Genomic DNA, 18,249 nt, shown 5'->3' on the forward strand with positions numbered 1-18,249 from the left:
TTTTGGAAGTTTTAGTCCATTTACAAATTTTTTTTAAATGTATAAATAAGCCTACAGCCTATGTTGCATGATCATATTCTGACACATAAACAGCACAGAAACCATAAAATAATTAGACCAACATTTATTTGCATCAAGCAACTCTGTTGGTACTTTTATAATTAGTATTAATATAATTGTTACATTTATTTTATTAGCACACTTTAATATGTTAATTATATTATCAGAAAACTAAACATTTAGCATTGTCAGGCTTTTATGTGTGCTTAATGGATAAAACAACGGCGCTGCGCACTCAGCTGCTCATAAACATGGCTGCTATAAAGATTGCCACAAGATGGCGCTGTTTTCGACACTCTTGAAGCTTCGAATCTTTTCCTGAAACATTCACTGGAAAGCCTCAGTGCTTCATGAGCCTTCATTTGCCCATCCCTATTTCAGTGTCCATTTCAATCATAGTATCAACATTATAAATGATTTTACATTGTTTTACTGGCAGCCTCGGCCTGAGTCTGATTCAAGGACGTCTTCTTCATCAAAGGAATGTCTTTCGGCAAGCTATCACAAGTCATCCTTCTCCTGTAAGAAAATACAAATTCACAAAAGATAAAAGTAATGAGAAGGATTGATGTTTCACGGACACACAAACAAACACACACACACACACACACACACACACACACACACAAAAATGGTAAAAAAAAAGAAGAAGAAATGTCCCTTTTTCAGGATACTGTATTTTAAAGATAATTTTGTAAAATAAAAACTGTGTGAAGATGCCATAGATCTGCTGCAGGAGGCATGTGAACAAAGCAATAAACTACAGTGTCTGTGATGTAAGATCTGTTATATATATATCTGTGGAGATTTCTTTAAGACTGCAAAGGAAGCTCGGCTTCCCCCATACTGTCAAAAAATGATTGGTCAAAAATTTACTATTGTATACTACTAAAAATGCATTCGAAAACGTTCATCTCAAAGACGAGTTCGTTCAGAATCAGTTACAGCAGGTCGGCTGACTCGATCTCCTTCTCATACATTCCCGTAGCGTCACAGTGCATTTCCCTGTTGAAGCCCAGCGTCCATTGACTTCAATAGGCCTGCTTTGAACAGTTTTTTCAGCGCTTCGAAACTAGACGGTCATTGGATAAATGCTGTGATTATGTCCCGCCCACGGATGCTCAGCGTCTCTGGGGGTGAACGGGGAGTGGGCTGGCCTGGACTCCGGGCTTCTGCGTGATGATTGGAGGGTCTGTCGAAAGACTGCATCTCCTTTTGATTGACAGCGATTTCATACTATAAAAAGTCGCTGATGCTGAAGCTGTTCGAGCTCAGTCCCATCGCGGATTTTGCAAGTGTGGTCGAAAGACAAACTGCTGCAACCTATTTCTTGGTATTTGCTTGTCGAAATTGCTAGCAAATTTTCATAATACATTTCACACAATTATATATTAATACCTTTATTATATTATTACTTACTATATTTTTTATATTATTATTAGTAATAATTTATAAATTATTAGTGAACTATCCCTTTAAGGACAAGCGGCAGCATGTTTACTATTACTATTGTCTCTTTAAGAGCTGCGCGCGACGCGTCTAATACACACATTTGACAAGCAGATTTTCTCTCAATTTCCTCTAGTTTGCTTTCACTTTAGACATAACCGACTTTGTTTATATAAACCTTGTGTGTATTTGACAGTATTAGCACAATAAGACTCGAAAGATAACTTAGTCCAGTATCCAGGCGCTCGTAGACAGGCTTTTAGTGCATGTGAGCTTCACATGTACGCGCTGAGAAATGCACACGTTAGAACATTAGAAACGCCAAACTTTTGAACAGCAGTGTATGTATTTGTGTATCGCTATGTTTGTTATATGTATTCATACCACTGTTCTTTAAAAAGTTTTTGTGCACAGTAAATCTCATATCTGTAATACTTACTCTCTGTGGCACTGCTGCATGGCTCATGCGGTGACGATAGTAAATCACAGCAGCAGATACAGCTGCAAACACCAGAAGAACAGCAACAACTATTCCTGCTACAGCTCCTGAAGACAAACCTGAACCTGGAACAGATAAAGAGAAACAGACATTATTACGACAGAGTGAATGATAATCCATCCAGTATTTACCAATATCTTTGACTGATAATTACACCGATCTACCTTTGTCATCAGGTGTATGACATTGTTTTAACTGATAAATGCGACTTTTGTTCATCAGCACTCAGTTTAATTCAGTCAGTTCAAAAGCATCAGCACTTTGAGCTAAACTGGAAGCAGCATACACAGGAAATCTGGCTGATATTATGCATTTTGCACGTTAATAACATTAGTCAAAGTGTCACTGACTCAAAACTTCCTTTTTTAAACAGTCCACAACTTAACACTTATTGGGTTGCTTTAAAATATTTAAATGAATTTCAGATTCCTCAAAGGAAAATACACTGAATACCTCAATTATACTCACCAATGACAGAAACACTGAATCTCTTCACTCTAGTGATGCTGAAGCTGCTGCTGTTGACGTTGATCTGTAGTTTATATTCTCCAGAGTCTGTGTTTCTGATGTTTGTGATGGTCAGAGATCCAGTCTGATGATCCAGCTTCAGTCTGTCTCTGAATCTCTCAGTGCCTTTATTACACTGAACATCTGTACAGGTCTTATTGAGATCTTCATTAATTTGAGCGATGTGAGTGTCATTAAAATACCATTTTATATCTTCTTGTTGGTTTGTTTGAACACCAGTGTTTAGAGTGACTGAATCTCCCTCCAACACTAGACACACCTGAGCAAAACAAACAATAGTGTAGTGATTTTTTCCAACAGATCATGAATGTGAGTAGAAAAATATGTCTGGATTCATCATTTTAAACATGCAAACAAACATCAGAAAAACACTGACTCACACTTTCACTCATCAGACAAACACACAGGAGTCTTATGAATGATCTTCTCACACAACCCACAATCCACATCCTGATTCATATTCTCACACCCTTTCCCTCCTACACATAGCCTACAGTATATTTAAAATGCAATTAATCAAATATTTTCATAGACTCAATATAAATATTAAATAGATGACTAGTACCCCAAAAAATAGTAAAGATAATTAAGACTACTACACTTTACAATAAGGTTTATTAGTTAAGATTACTTCTACATTAGTTAACATGGACTAATAATGAACTGCACACATAGGCCTACATCATTTATTAATCTTTGTTAATGTTAATTTCAACATTTACTAATACTTCATTCAAATCTTGTTAATAATAGTTAATGCACTTTGAATTAACATGAACTAACAATGAACAGCTGTATTTTTATTTACTAACGTTAACAAATACAGTAACAAATGGATTGCTCATGGTTAGTTCGTATGTTAGGCTAATACATTAGCTAATGCTAACTAATGAACCTTATTGTAAAGTGTTAACAGAATTATTTTCCACCACATTAACATAACATATAAAATATTTAAGTCCTAAACAACCCACGTAAATAACGTGTGTAAGGCAACAATGAATGATGCCTAAATTTTATGAATATGGCAGCTTTTAACCAAAGCGACTCGCATTAGCACTACATATGTAAGTTAGGCCTACACAAAATGTACAGATTTACACAAAATGTCAAATTTTACTGAGGTTTATTGTTTGAAACGACACATCGCGCAGCTGATCTGATCTCATTTATTTAACGTTTCACCGACCATTGATTTCTACGAGTTAGTTTCTCTTTTTAGCCTAGCTATTTCCGGTCAACAATAGGCCTAACTTGTCTAGCAATCACTAGTGCCAAAGATGCGGCCTATAGGTCACAGATATCGACGTTAACAAAAAAAGGTCTTACTGTGGTAATGTAAAAGCAAAATAACTGCGAGCATGTTAAATAAGCGCTTCATTTTGACCAATTTTCTCCTCAGAAAACGAATGCATGGCCGAATGTTGAAGTGAAACTGTCCGGATGCCTACAGAATCCCTTCATCCCCTGACGTCATTCGATAAAGCTCGTCAACAAACGAGATTTATAATTGTAGCCTATGGCAATATTGACTAGCGTATATTACATTGCTTATTCCTAACCCGTCTGGAGTTTATTACCTTAAATAATTTTAAAACTAGTCGAGTTTTAAATTAGTTTATTATTTTAATAACACAACAAGGCCAAAAACAAAAACACTTGATCTTTAGACTACATATCACGTAACTGTAATGTGAGCACATTCTTGTGGAAATACTATTCATACATCACATTTAGGCCCAGTTTCACAGACAGGTCTTTGAATAAGCCAGGATTAGGCCTTATAGTTAAACTAGGACATCTAAACAGCTTTCAGTAATTAAAAAAATACTGCACCTCGAGACAAAACAATGGCACAGATATATTTTAAGATATTTCAATGCAGTTTAGTCTGGGACTAGCTTAAGCCTTGACTGTGAAACCAGGTGATGAAGTAAAACATTTAATATCCAACCGAGGAGAACAATAATAATTGTTGAATTTAAACATTATGGACGCCTCTCAGACTGTGATGATGTTATCAACATCACAAATCTAATCAAATTTATTTTATTTTTTTTATGTTTTACAAATTTATAATGCTGTACTTTTTGCTATATTAACTTGGCAGTAAATCCAGAAAGCAAAGGCTGTTGATTGAGCCTAATGACCTTTGACCCTGTGGCTCAGGAAGGCAAAGGCAATGCAAAAAATATAATTTACAATCTTTTCTAATCCTATTAACACCAGTAAAGTTTGTAACTTCACATTCTGGCTGCAATAAAGATTTTTCATTTTTTTACACCAGGGTTATGATAATATGATATCATCACTTCTAAATAAATAAATAGAAATGTTACAGGTCCAGGGGCCCGTTCTTCGTACGTTGCTTATTACATCCGAGATCAAATGACACATCCAAGATGATATCATCGTGCGAATCATGATCTGGCTAACTCGGTTCTTCGAACACACTTGCCGGATATGATTAGTATCGCTGGATTGAGTTATCTGAGATAATTGCGCGTTCATGCGCTGGTTAAAAGGGGATATGTATCGATGGTAGAAACATTGATCAGCAACGCTGCTATTGGCTGCTCAGCGTGGCCAAAGAGCGCGCTCAGTTTTTCTCCTCAGCAGAGCAAGAACTAATAGTCGAAGTTTATTCGGAATTTTAATGTTTAATTTAAACGCTAGGGAACACCTCAAAGTCTGCAAAAGCCAGGAGAGAGGGCTGGCAAAAAGTAGCAGACAATTTAAATCCGTTAGAAGTGGCCATGTTAGATGTTTTTATCACTTATTAGCCTAAATTTTTGTATTTTAATAATTGCATAATTACTTTGTTCATTGTAATGTCAGTCACCATACTAGAACATGGGAACACATAAAAGTGAAGTACAAAAATATTCTACATAATGGTAATTTTTTGTTATATAGTCTCTTTTATAAAAGGCACTATTAAATAAATGGTTGTCTGTTTATAAAAGCAACCAAGAAAAAGGCTGAGAAAAGAAAAGAAAAGATCTTAATAGCCTACACTGTAAAATAATTTTTGCTGCATTAAATTAAGGCTGTATAGTCATTTCAACTGTTAAATCTTGAGTAATGATGAATTGCTTTGACTTGTGAAAGTGAAACCTGATAAACTTATGTTAATGTAAAAATATTAACACTTGTATCTGTTCCCAAGAAAGTGGTGGCTGAAACATGTGCAGTAAGTGGACATTTTCTAACTTTCCAAAATAAATAAAGTATAAGACTTTGTAATGTCCATTTGTTTCCATTGCACTGGGCAGTGAATAAACCCTCTCAGATAACTGTCATATGGAGGAACTAGCTGCAAGTGCATAAATAACTTTACTTAATTTATACTTGTATGCTTTATGGCTGCAATATAAGTTGCAGGATTCCACATCTACAGAAAGGCCTACAGAAGAGTCAGAGACAGAGGAGACAGAGGCCTACAGGTGGGCAGTGGATAGCCAACTTTTCCTTTTTATTTGTTGCATGAGGCATGTGTCTATCTCTTGTTGCAGGCACTTGACCACTGGCTTTTCTTTACAAAGAACAACTGAAATAAAACTCAAGGAACTAAGCATATTTGTATTTTATTAAACATTTAATGAAAAGTGTGTTTTTTTGGCAATGTTGTGAGATATGGCACATGCAACAATGTCACAGGCCCTGTCAGGTGTGCAACCCTCAAGAGTTTTCAGACACTGACATCTTCCCTTTAGTTAGCCAAAGTTCATTTCATTGTGTGCCCTTGTCCTGGCTAGAGCTGCATTGTAACTGGTTTGGGTCAGGGAATGGGGTCATAAAACACCTGTCTGCAGGAACATGTCATAATCACCTATGAAAAAATGCAGTTCTGTTAGGATCAGCATAAGTGTATGTAATACAGTGAGCTTGATATTTAATTGTGGAACTTTTCTTACCACTTTCAAATAATGCGAATCTCTGAAAATGCTTAAGTCATGCACAGATCCTGGCCATTTTGCTTTCACATTTGTGATATGGAAGATTTTAGCATCTCAGCATCTCCAGTAGTGTAAAGGAAAGAGCCACTCGCAAATAATCTTAGGGCAATGCAAACAGTTTGTGCTGTAGTTAAAGCCCGACTCCGACAAGTCGAAAATAAATGTGCGTTTCCAACAAATTAATAATGTAAACGACAATCTCACGAGTCACGAGAAAAAAATATATATCTCAGAAAGTGCACTATCGCGCTGCGCTGGACTTCCCGTATCAGCTCCGCTTATGAAGCCATGCACAGTCTAATCCTGTTAACATGAAATAAGCCTGCTCCCGAGCAGGTTTAAGATTGCGCACCTGTTGCTATGACAGCAAGTCCAGGATGAGCGTCGAAGAACCAAACAATCCAAGATCATGCCAAATCCCCAACAATCAAATCCAGCTAACTGAGTTAGCGACGTACGAAGAACGGGCCCCTGGTAAATGACAGAGGAGTCAAGAGTTTGTTGTTGGTCTGTTGTGGTCCTGTTAGTCAAAGACAAAAGCATGAAAGGGCTCCAATGAGAAGAATAACAACTGCTTTACCCCTTGAACTCGTTTCTATAGATAGACTATATTTACTTAGAATGGAGTAAAGGTGTCTTTCAGTACATACTGGTTGTAGTCGACCACTTTACCAGGTATGCTAAAACGTATTCAACCAAGAAGTAGTCTAGAAGAACACTTTATACAACGTTTCGAAGCAACTTTACAGTGATAATAGGAAAGATGAAGACCAGAAATATTGGACCTAGAACAGAGAGGTACTTCAGTGAACAGTGACAACTGATTTAGAAGAAGAAATGACAGCCAGGGATAGTTGTGCAAGAGTTTGGACCAAACATTTGTGTAGGTTTATGTTTGTTGTTATTAATTCTTTCATTGTCATTATAAGCATGCATTTCTTCAAAATATTTATTAATACTTTGGATTTGAATGCAGTTTCATTAAAAGACAGCACAGAAGACCAACATTGTCTCTCTCGTCTGTAACGGCTTACAGCTATCAGTCAGGAAAATGTTCAGGTCTGGTGAATTTAACTTTTTGACTCAGATTAGACTTTTTTTAATGCATACAATATTTTTTGGACTGTAAAGCTGTTTTGAGGTTCATAAAAAGACGAAAAGAAACTCTTCACCTACAACACAAGATGTTCGTTGAGCTCAAACCACATCTGAAGAGAACCACAGGTTGATTCAGACAGAAGCTGCAGTTGCAGAAGATGAGCTGCAAGAGCAACAACGTGAGATGAGTGATAGTATTAACCTTTTTTACCATACTTTTGAAAAACGTTCTGTGTTAAATAATGGAATGAAACATTTTTTAGACTATTAAGTCTTAATAAGAGCCAGACAAGAATTTATATTTAAATATAAATCATTGTGAAGAGTCTACGTGGATAAAACTCTGTCGTGGGAGGATTCACACACCAGCTCAAGTGCTTTCGGCAGATCGTTTCATCAGATCAGACTTTTCAGGAAATGTTTCATGTGTTTGCTTTGTTATGTCTGTGCTGGTGGTGTCCGACTGGTAAGTCGTAAATAAAAATTTTGGCTTAATTTCAGTTACATTCTTCACATATGTTAACAATCAAGGTGATTACAACTTTTCATAATGTAATCATCTTTGTAGCTTCTTACATTGTGCTCTGGATCGAAGATAAAGCTCTCAGAAGCTTTAATCTGTTTGTTCTCCAGGTGTGTGTTTGCTGATTCAGTGTCAGTGATGGAGGGAGATTCTGTTACTCTATACACTGATGATACCGAAATATTTGAAGGCAATGACATACTGTGGAAAATATGGACCTGAAAAGTCTCAAATAGCTAAAAAAAAAAAGAAGCAAATCTTCTCCACATATGATGATGTTCCTGATGGGAGATTCAGAGACAGACTGAAGCTGGACGATCAAACTGGATCTCTGACCATCACAAACACCACAACTGAACATACTGGAGTTTATCAACTAGAGATAAATGGACTGAAACTGACATCAAAAATGTTCAGTGTTTCTGTCTATGGTGAGTAAAGATTATTTGTCCTCTCCTTCAAATATTCTTGAATATTCAGTACAACTAAAGCTCAATCAGCAGCATTTGTGGCATAATGATGATAGTTATTTATAATTTATGCAGTGCAGACTATTTGACAACTTTATTCAATTTCTGTATATTTCTATCAGTGTGTGTGATCTCAGCATCAGTCTCTCTCTACCTCTGGAGGTGGAATATCAGGATAAAAACACCTACAGCTGTGTGCTGAACAATCCCATCAGCAACCAGACCACACATCTGGACATCAACACACTCTGTCACACATGTGCAGGTACCACAGCACTGATGATATATGTGTGTGTTTACTGACCTGATCTCTGTCTTCTGTTGTAGATCAGACTGACACATTCACTCATATTAATGACTGTCTCTTGTTTACTCTTCTTCAATCTCTGATGCTGCTGCTGGTGATTGTGGTTTTCTGTTGATTGTTACTGCTGTCAGGATCTTCTGCAGGAAATGTAGAAAAGCATGTTGAGGAGATCAAAAAAATTATGCAAGCGTCAAAATATTTGAACCAAACCCCTTATGAACCACTCTCTGATTAAGACAGGACTCATTGACTGTACCTCAGGTTTCTTTGCTAAAATGCTTCACCTGTTAATGTGTCCCATTAATCCTCACATGCTGATCTGCGCTCGCTCCAGGCTCAAGCTAAGCTAAGGAGAATCATTCCCTCTGGATGCTGCAAAGGAAGCCTCACTGACTCTAACACCTAAGCCCTCCAGAGTCCACTGCAGTTCTCAAACTTCTTCTACTTGTTAATTGTACAGACTGACTCCTCCCTCTGATGATGATATTTGCATAACTGATAATAAATCAGAAAAATGTATTACTTTCCTCTCTGTCGTCTTCGAACCGACACACCTGGTACACTGCTATACACACCTGTAACCAGCCCTTATCATCTTGAATGTAGCCTTCACTACACCCAGACAGCTTGGGTTAGGGTTATAAAGTGTGTTTGCAGGAAAAAAGAGAGTTGAGTCTTAATCATAGCGGGTTATAAAGGCCAGTTTATACTTCTGAATCAAGTGTACACCATAATGTACATCATACATCGCATTTATACTTCTGCTTTCTGTCTGCGTTGCTCTGCAATTACACCACCTAAACACTAGTTGTCACTGGGGTTTCTATGTTCCACATGTGGAGTTTCTTCGACGCTGTATTGAGTTTAGGCTACTTTGAGTTTTGGCGGCTGAAACTGAGTGGATCACGTTGGAGTTGGAGCCAATTGATTTTGAAAAACAGTTACTTTTACTGAAATTAATAAAGCTAAAATGGTACGCATGACCCGTGAACCAGTTGAGGCAGAAGGAGGGTGAATTTTCTGTGCTTGTCCGGCCACTGAAAGAAAGAAAATGTATTGATCCCAGATTGATTCCACTCCTGTGTCACAGACTTCTGAAGCTTTGTTTGGTCACATGCTTTCTCTGCTCAGCGGTGATTTGTTAGACATGGTGGAGAAAACAAGTCTGACCACCAGATGTCACTATCACTCTTTTTAAAAAAATATATATATTTTAGATATTGACGTTTTAATCAGGATACTTGTCCGATTGGGCATGTAAAATACTTTCATTTGCCCCTTCAAAAAATCCACTTGTCCCAGACAAGTGTTAATGTTGAACCCTGATATATATTAGGTTATTAAACTCTTGCATCAGCAAGTTCCTGCTGATTTTCTTTACAGAAATCAGAGGAGCCTGTGTGTGCAAATGTAAGCAAAAAATGATGTTCAAAACAGAATTAACTGGAGAGCTCATATGGGCCCTGACTTACACCTTTAATTCATATTTATTCTCTGCCAGGATCTTTTACTTTCGTCTATTCTCTTTCTTTGTGCCACATTGTTTTTTTTGTCACTTTGCTCTACTTTAATTTAGTGGTTCACAAATAGTAGGCCAGTCAAAATATAGAACATACAGAACCTCAAATGTATATTCTAATTTTAGCTTAACCTGCATGGAAATGTATTAACTTTATTAAATATTGATCCCACCTTCAATGTTCTCTGTACTCTGTGTAAAGAGAAAAATGGCAAATTCAGCTCATCATCGCTCTCTAGTGTCCAAAGCAGAAAATCACATCTCTCTAAGAATATCTTACTTTCACACGATAGGGTGCGCTATAGTTACTGCTGTTCTCAGTCACGTCTCTGATGTTTATAATAATATGCCGAGCTGCAGGCAGAAACTGATAACATGTAATCTGGATAATGTAGTCAGATTAAAAAAAATAATGTCAACGTATCAGACAAAGCTTCCAATCATCCACTGTCTCTATGATCTTAGGCATATTTCATGTGTTATTGAGGATGGTATGCAGTTAGTGAAAATTGGACCCTAAAGTGTGACTAATACATTTTTTACTATTGTTTTTCTCCCTCAGTGTCAAACAGTTTCTCATGTTTTTTTCCCCAGTAGATTAAAGTGCCAAAAAAGCTGATTATAGTAGAAGCACAGGAAGAAACTCTTCACCTACAAACTAAACACTCATGCACTGAATGCCCAGTGTCACCGACACATGTTTGTCCACCCAACGGATCAAACCACATTTAGAACAATAACCGCAGCAGGTTTCAGTTTGACTCAGAAGATAAACCCCAGTAAAGCCAGTACTGTGAGATCATACACGCTTTTAACTTTTGTACTCTGGTTTTTCCTTTCAGTATTTAAAAAAAAAAGTTTCATGAGTCAAGAGTCATGTTCCATTTCATCATGACATGCAGGTCATCCACAATTCACTTAATATTCTTCTTCTTTTAGCCATTTGAAACAGCCAGGTAACTACGCTCTCAGAAGAAAAGCAGTCACTGAGGCGGTACTACTTCTAATATGAACCCTAAACCTTTTGATAAGAATAAAGAATATTTTTTATCCATCAAGAACAGTTAAAATCTTAAGGGCCCGAAGAACTATAACCTTATATCCTATGCAAATGTAGTGTGTGAACTAGGAGGGCGAAACGCTGCATAGGAGGATTCACACAACACTTGAACAGTTCTGCTGTTAGATCACACACTGAACCACTGAAGAACATGTTTCACGTGTTAGTTTTGCTCTTTTTTTGCTGTTGGAGTCTGACTGGTAAGTCATAAAAGCATTTTTACGGCTTGTTTTTTTTCTGTTTCAGTGTAAATTGGAATTATTTTCATCTGCTTTTATGTACCAAAGGAATTATGAAAATTGTATGAACATAATACAAGATCTACAAACTTTGAATGCAGTCTCTTTTGGGATTAGGATTAGGTTTACTGTGACATATTCAGGTCTGAAATGGTAATGGATATAATGGAAATCTCTACAGTGAATGTAAATGTTCAGAAAGTGTGAACTTTCCATTGAGCTTTCAAATATCAGCCCATTTTTTTGTCTTTTTAAAAATATTTCTGCGGCTATTAATTTACAAATGTCATGGAAATTCGCTAGTCAAAATGTGCAGCAAATTTACAGTGCAGACTATCCAGTGATCTAAATCTCTCATTTATTTAAACATTTTATTAAAATATGCAGCAAAATTAAGTGTACCTATACATTTATTGTCAATACATTTTGAAACTTTAAACACTGATTGTTCTCTAAACTTTAAAATAAATTAAAGTGTAAGGATGTGCTGCATCAATAAGGTTTATATATGATATTTTACATTTTGTTTTGTGTTTGTGCTTATTTTGGATATTCTCAACTTTACATGTAAACTTCAGCTGATTTCAGGCTTTGTAAACCATCAGTGGCCGTAATCTGTGTAAATCTGTTTGTTCTCCAGGTGTGTTTGGAGATTCAGTGTCAGTGATGGAGGGAGATTCTGTTACTTTAAACACTGATCTTACTGAAATACATGAAGATGATTACATACGGTGGAAATATGGAGCTGAAAACTCTCTGATAGCTAAAATAAAAAAAAACGATCAAACTTTATCTACATATTACGACACTGATGGGAGATTCAGAGACAGACTGAAGCTGGACGATCAAATTGGATCTCTGACCATCACAAACACCAGAACTGAACATACTGGAGTTTATCAACTAGAGATACATGGAGAGAAACTGACATCAAAATCATTCAGTGTTTCTGTCTATGGTGAGTCGAGATCATTTGTCCAAACATTCACATATTCTATTTACATATTCAGATGTTACATAATTTTATAGATGACAGACACAAGTGACCATCAACACACTAAACACACACTCAACACGGAATTTATTACACTGATTCACAATTCACAACACCTAAAATAGACTGATAGTTCATATTTATCTTGATTCTCTCGTGTTTTCCAGCTCATCTGCCCACTCCTAGCATTACCAGAGACTGTTCGTCATTGTCATCATCAAATTGTTCATTGGTGTGTTCATCAGTGTTGAATGTGTGTGATGCGACTCTCTCCTGGTACGCAGGAATCCGTGTATTGTCCAGCATCAGTGTGTGTGATCTCAGCATCAGTCTCTCTCTACCTCTGGAGGTGGAATATCAGGATAAAAACACCTACAGCTGTGTGCTGAACAATCCCATCAGCAACCAGACCACACATCTGGACATCAACACACTCTGTCACACATGTGCAGGTACCACAGCACTGATCATATATGTGTGTGTTTACTGACCTGATCTCTGTCTTCTGTTGGAGATCAGACTGATGCGTTCACTTCTTTCTTTATCATTACAGCACCGGGGACACTCTCTCCTTCAGTTCCTCCAGTCTCAGTGTCTCTGATAGTGTTGATCTCTGCTGGATCTCTGATGATTGTTGCTGGATTTTGGATCTTCTGGATCTGCAAGAAACACAGAAAAACTGATAAAGATGGCAAGTATTCTCTTCTCCTTTTAAACAAGTTAAATAAGAAATAATTATTTGAAAATATGGTCTAAATATTTTAGCCAACTGTTTATAAAGACACTGTGCGTCGCTCTTTACTCATCTCGCACACACACAAAAAAAAGGTTTCTCAAAATGAATCAACACTGGAAATGCAAAAACAGAAAAGTTAATTTGTATGAATATAATCTGTAAGGATGAGCTGGTGCTCTAAAATCTGTGTATATGAATGATAACTTTGGTTGTGCTTGTTGAATCTAAATGCTGATTAAACACAAAGAATGTAAAATACTTTTCTTTGTTAAACATCCCATTAATGTGTCTCTCTAAATGTAATGATAAACACTCTTTTAGGAATTGTTGTGTGTGGAAAAAGTTATAGACCGAATGGAAAATTAAATTTGTTAATGCCGTTTTTTTAATACACTTTTTAGTGTTAATTCGGTATTAACTTTGAAATTCATTATAATAACATAAATATTGTGAAGAATCAGATCTAGTTAAGATTGAGTTTTGTTGTATTAAAATGCGTCTATAACTTCAAACAGAAGAGACTTGTGAAGTCGAGATCACTTACACCGAGACGACATTCGACAAAAGAAACACACAGAAATCGGTGAGACAATTTATTGTTAATTTGTTGAGTATTTGTATAATTTCAGATGTAGATCAGTGTGCGCTTTTGATTTTGTCTGTATAATATTGAAGCCTGTTTCTACCAGATAAGAAATAAAAAAATCATGCTCTGGTAAATGATTATATTTTATAATTATATGTTTCTCATAATTATGACAAAAATACGATATTATGACATACTAAATTAAAATTGTGAGATTAAAAAGTCTAAAATATCACATATACACGGTAAAAAGTTCAAATTATGACTTAAAATGTTGATATTATGACATACAATTTTTTTTTTTATTCTTTTGTCCTAATTATGATTTAACTATAATCTAATTTAATCTATCACATGCAGTAAATCTCAAACACAACAGCACCATCGGATGTTTATAAAAGATTTGTTACTTTAAAAAACTATATCACATTACAATACATAATTGTTATATCTTGTGTTATGCACTTTTTTACAGAAAGTTGAAGAGGAGGTTCATGTGGAATATGCACCAATCACATTCAGAAGATGATCTAACTTTAATGTTGTTCTGAGTACAAGACCCAGATTGTGATCATTTCACTGTGAATCTCCTGAACGTCAGACTCTGAGTCTATGTCCAGTTTTAGGATTGAGAGAATCATCATGTTTCATCAGGAAATCACAGCAGACATACAGGATCATCCTAAAGGGTTTAAAGTATGATAATCAAAACCAGTTTAATTAAAGGAGAAGTTCACTTTTAAAAAAACTTTTGCGGATAATTTACTCACCCCCATGTCATCCAAGATGTCCATGTTTTTCTTTCTTCAGTCGAAAAGAAATTAAGGTTTTTGATGAAAACATTCCAGGATTTTTCCCCATATTATGGATTCCAATGGGACCCAAACGGTTCAAGGTCCAAATGACAGTAATTGCGTATTACGTGACGTCACGAATGCGCATTACAGAAAAGAGCAAGGCGAACATTTGTGCTTATAAAACTTTAACTTTTTTATTTATTTTTGAAATGACCGATCGTTTCGCTAGATAAGACCCTTATTCATCATCTGGTATCGTTTAAAGCCCTTTGCAGCTGCACTGAAACTGTCATTTGGACCTTGAACCGTTTGGGTCCCATTGGAATCCATAATATGTGGAAAAATCCTGGAATGTTTTCATCAAAAACCTTAATTTCTTTTCGACTGCAGAAAGAAAGACATGGACATCTTGGATGACATGGGGGTGAGTAAATTATCAGCAAAAGTTTTTTTAAAAGTGAACTTCTCCTTTAAATGTTCTCCTAAAACTTCAAAAGAATGTACCTTAACTGCAATACAGGGACTTTAAGCTAATTATGTAAATCATGTGGCCCATTGCAGCATTTTTATGTTTGCAAAACATAGATGCAAACTAGTGATGGAAAGGTGGCAAAGTGAGCTCTGCTGTGGTCTCATTCATTTATATCAGTGTGGTTTGATCTGTTGGGTAGACAAACAGCTCGTGCGTGGGAATGCTTCTGCTGCTGGATGTTTGCATTTCAGTCAGTTTGTCAGCATTTGTCTGAGGTGTCAATAAAGCGTCTGTGTGTCTGAGGTGTCAATAAAGCGTCTGTGTGTCTGAGGTGTCAATAAAGTGTCAGTGTGTCTGAGGTGTCAATAAAGCGTCTGTGTGTCTGAGGTGTCAATAAAGCGTCTGTGTGTCTGAGGTGTCAATAAAGTGTCTGTGTGTCTGAGGTGTCAATAAAGCGTCTGTGTGTCTGAGGTGTCAATAAAGCGTCTGTGTGTCTGAGGTGTCAATAAAGCGTCTGTGTGTCTGAGGTGTCAATAAAGCTTCAGTGTGTCTGAGGTGTCAACAGGTGTCGGTGCGAGTGTGTCTGAGGTGTCAGTCTGAGTTAACATCAAGTTGATGCAAGGATTGTTCCATTTATGCACGCATGAAACAGTTAATGACTTCTCTACAGGGAAGCCACTTTACTACAAAATACTGAACTCACTCGTGCTGATGTTTGACAAAAAAAGTCCAAAATCAAACTGTGATTTGATTTTGAAAAATGTTAATATTATTACTTTGTGTGAATGATGATCCTGCAGTTACTCTCAGAAATAAAGGTACAACAGCTGTCATGTGTTGTAGCTTTTCAGAAGGTACACCTCCTCATGGCTTATTTTCCCCTTAGGCTGCATATTAGTACATAAATGGTCAAACAGGTACAGCACAAGTAACAGCTTATACCTTTTTTTCTGAGAGTGCAGTTTCAAGAGTTTCAATTCTTTCCATGCAAAACTATAGGCCTACTTGATCCCCGTTTTTTTTTTTTTTTTTTTTTTTTTTTTTTTTATAAAAGGTTATATCCCGTTTTCTGACGGTGTCTGGCTCATTTTAAGAATAAATGCACTGTATGACTTAGCCAACAATTTTTGATTTGTGTTTGATGGTTGTTAATAATATGTTTTCATCAGCTTTGAGGAGAAACTAAATGCTGCTAATAAACTTTTTTTTATTCAATAGCACAACAGGGATCCTGTCCATTGGTGAAACAAAGGTTGTGAAATCAAGATCATAATCAGATATAAAGTCTCACCTTACGTTCCCTTGATAGTGATAAAGTCCAGGCACAATGATATGAGGATTTATGAGGCTCAAGTTCTCCACTCCTCCTCCAGTTCCAGGCAACACAGAATGAGGAATCATTTATGTCTAAAACACATGACTTAAAGTCACTTTTTTGCTAAAGTTTACACGCTGATAAGTTGACTTCAACAACTCGAGCGAAGTTTAAGTTTTTTTAAAAAAAGTTTAGTTTAGTTTAGTCTATGGCGGTCACACAAAACTTATTTCAATTAAATCAAACGTATCAAATGAGTCGAGGTTCTCACGTTACATTATTTCTTTGTGTTGGTCTGCAATGCTGTTTCCTTCAATGAAAATAACATCCCGTTTCAAATGTATCTCCACCTAATGTTTCTGTATTGTAAACATGATTGTAAACCCAAAAACATCCTACGAAAGCAGACACACACACACACACACACACACACACACACACACACACACACACACACACACACACACACACACACACACACACACACACACACACACACACACACACACCATCGGAAGTGAAATTAATACAACGTTTGACCACTAGAGGACAAGAGTCATATTTACACTTCTTCTTCTATGGTTTATTGGCGGTTGGCAAACGAGATGCATTGTGGACCAGAATGTCTTAGTAGGCCTACATTGTTTAAAAAAAAATACTTAAATTACTTTCTCTAAGGTATTGGAACAAAAAATGAATACAAATACAGTAGGCCTCGTCTTAGGCTACTGTAAATAAGTACAATCAACTTGGCTTTTTAAATAATTTCAACTTGAACTTCTTTTATTTGACTTAAAATAATGAGTTGAGTCTTGTATAACCTTTTTTTAAAAAGTAGAAAATTGCTTAAATTATTTTGATAAGTTAAAGTAATGTGTAACATGTTGTCTTAACTTATTGATCACACTATTGATCATATTACTGTATAGGGTTATTATTAATGTAATGAAAAAAAGAAAGAAAAGAAAATCATATGCTAAACCATAAAGCATGCCTATAACCATACAAAAAATTCTACTCTAAAATCGTAATTTGTGATTTTTTCTTCATCTAGTGTTCTAACTTGGAATTCAACATTCAAAGAATCCAGTTATACTGAATCAGGTGTTTTTTAATGTCATTTATCACATGAACATATAAATATCTTACAAGTTATTGTTGCTTGTTCCAGAGAGAAAATAGTTTATATGGGCTAATGCAAAGTTAAAGAAAAAAATACATGTCTAAAAGTATTCTGCTCATGGAAAGGCACAGAAGTTTTTTTCATTTTTTTTATCATAAAATAAAACCTCATCATATGCACATCATATATCAACAGCTTATTAAAACACTGGGAAAGTAGTGGTAATGAAACAAAATCATCTATGCCCAGCTCTTATTGATTTATATTTGGCAAATTTGAACTCTGACGTGACAAAACATTTCATGACTAAAATAGACGATATCACGATCCACGTATATATACTTAAATCTATTCTAATATTCTACTCAGTCTACCCAATAAAAGTAAGTCGAAGCTGAAGGGCAGACAATCTTACATAATAAAACAAGAAACATCAACATATAGCCTACTTGTAAACGGGGCCTCAGGCTTTGATCTTAAAGTGCTCTAAGCGATGTTGGGTGACGTCACTTCTT

At 36.1% G+C, this 18,249-nt stretch overlaps 2 protein-coding genes across 2 annotated transcripts in view; both read right to left on the minus strand.

Annotated features, from left to right (window-relative positions):
• The window catches only part of LOC308702402 (uncharacterized protein), a 32,253-nt gene extending 28,288 nt beyond the window's left edge, over positions 1 to 3,965 (minus strand). The window contains exon 1 of the mRNA XM_081385222.1: positions 3,866 to 3,965. Within this exon, the coding sequence (XP_081241348.1) occupies positions 3,866 to 3,917 (52 nt within the window). The 5' untranslated portion in view covers positions 3,918 to 3,965. The remainder of the gene's footprint in view (positions 1 to 3,865) is intronic.
• LOC308701566 (uncharacterized protein) lies at positions 111 to 2,995 on the minus strand (the record flags this gene model as incomplete). The annotated part of the gene is made up of 4 exons (XM_081383922.1): positions 111 to 579; positions 1,949 to 2,073; positions 2,477 to 2,795; positions 2,942 to 2,995. The coding sequence occupies 4 exons, from the start codon at positions 2,993 to 2,995 to the stop codon at positions 562 to 564; spliced, it is 516 nt and encodes a 171-aa protein (XP_081240048.1). The 3' UTR covers positions 111 to 561.
• Positions 3,966 to 18,249: the final 14,284 nt, after the last annotated feature.

The sequence above is a fragment of the Scardinius erythrophthalmus genome (assembly GCF_964197995.2).
Source record: "Scardinius erythrophthalmus genome assembly, chromosome: 14".
Classification (NCBI taxonomy): Eukaryota; Metazoa; Chordata; class Actinopteri; order Cypriniformes; family Leuciscidae; genus Scardinius; species Scardinius erythrophthalmus.